The sequence below is a fragment of the Eimeria mitis genome, genomic scaffold, assembly GCF_000499745.2.
Source record: "Eimeria mitis Houghton genomic scaffold, Emh_scaff427, whole genome shotgun sequence".
Taxonomy (NCBI): Eukaryota; Apicomplexa; class Conoidasida; order Eucoccidiorida; family Eimeriidae; genus Eimeria; species Eimeria mitis.
Window position 1 is genome coordinate 16,358 of NW_013572591.1, and position 1,668 is coordinate 18,025.

General features: G+C 38.3%; 1 protein-coding gene across 1 annotated transcript in view; it reads left to right on the forward strand.

Annotated features, from left to right (window-relative positions):
• Positions 1-1,325: 1,325 nt before the first annotated feature.
• The window catches only part of EMH_0011930 (uncharacterized protein), a gene marked incomplete at both ends in the record, with an annotated part of 2,351 nt that continues 2,008 nt past the window's right edge, over positions 1,326-1,668 (forward strand). Inside the window, one exon of the mRNA XM_013499393.1 lies at positions 1,326-1,435. Within this exon, the coding sequence (XP_013354847.1) occupies positions 1,326-1,435 (110 nt within the window). The remainder of the gene's footprint in view (positions 1,436-1,668) is intronic.

Genomic DNA, 1,668 nt, shown 5'->3' on the forward strand with positions numbered 1-1,668 from the left:
TTTTTTTTTTTTTTTTTTTTTTTTTTTTTTTTTTTTTTTTTTTTTTTTTTTTTTTTTTTTGGTGCTGCAGTGCAACAGCAAAACTCGAGCAGCAAATGGCAGCACTAGCAGCAGAGATGGATTCCGTTCGTTCAGTGGTTTCTGCAGCAGAGCAGGTTAGTAATTAAGAAATATTTTTTTTTATTTTATTTTTTTTTATTTTTTATTTATATATACACGCATGCATGCATGCATGCATGCATGCATGCGGGGCACAGAAATTAGAACTCTGTTATGAACTTCACCGCAAAGCAGCTGAAACCCAAACAAATATTTTTTTGTCTTTTCCTTTGGCGGTGGTGATGAGGAATGTAACAAAGAGAGCTGAAACATTTCTTAATGCTTCTTCTTTTTCTTTTTCTTCTTCTTCTTGATGTAAGTCGGGTGTATGCACACCTTTTAGGGTTTAAATATAAAGAGAAGATATTTATTTTTTTATTTTTTTTTTTAGGTTTTTTTATATGGGTTCTTTATATATTCATCTTATACACACCACAGAGCAGCAGCACCTGCTGCATGATATATGCTGGTGGTGATGAGCGGAGAAATTTTTCGTTTTTTTATTAATTTAAACAAATAAATTTGTTTTTTTTTATTGAAATAAAATTAAAAAGAAAAAAATTAATTAAAAAAACAAAAAAAACGAAAATACAGAAATCGAGTCGGCAGCAGCACCACTGGCTAGCAGCGGCGGCTGCGCCACGAAACCCGAAACCATGAATCTGTTTTTTTTTATAAAAAAATTCATAAATTTAAATTAAATTAAAATAAATAATAAAACAAAATAAAATAAAACAAAATAAAATAAAATAAAATACAAAACACCAAGAGGAGAGTACCGCCGAGAGCTGCTCTGTTCTTCTTCCTGCCGTCGGCGGCGGCGGATCGACAAGCGCGTGCAGCCTGTTCTTCTTTGCTTCGTTTTTTTTGTTTTTTTTTCATTTTATTAAATAATTATAATTAAAAAAGGTTTTTATTTTATATTTTCCTTTATTTTAAACTCCTCAGGCCCTGCAGAACCCCAGCAACCCCTCCCTCGATTGCCTGCGTGCATTCAGTGGGTGAGCAGAGCAGCATTTGGGGTGTATAGACACCTCAATCCCGCAGCAGCTTTCATTTCCTTTTATCAGTATTCATTTCTTTTTAAATATAACTCTTCCTGTTTCTTCTTCTCCTCTGCAGCAGCCTGACGCGCTGCTGCAGCCCCTTCCTCCTCCACAAACCCTAAACCCTACTAAACCCTAAACCCTACTAAACCCTAAACCCTAAACCCTTATTCCACTAAGATGAATTTAGAAAGACTGGAGTCTGCTGTAGCAGCAACCCCAAGAGAAACCATCCGCACCATCTACCCCCATGGCCACAAACGGCGGGTGCCAGCAGAGGCGGTTTGCAGGTGCGTTGGAAGCAGCAGCAGCAGCAGCAGCAGCAGCAGCAGCAGCAGCAGCAGCAGCAGCAGCAGCAGCATGAGCGTGACCACTGGTCATGACCACTGGTCACGTGGTTGCAGCTCTCGATTGGCGCCGTCTGGTGTTTTATTTTGCCTCTTTTCCATATCTGTATCTCAACACCACTGGTTATGACCACTGGTCATCACATCACCTTGACGAGACATTTTTTCTTTTCTTT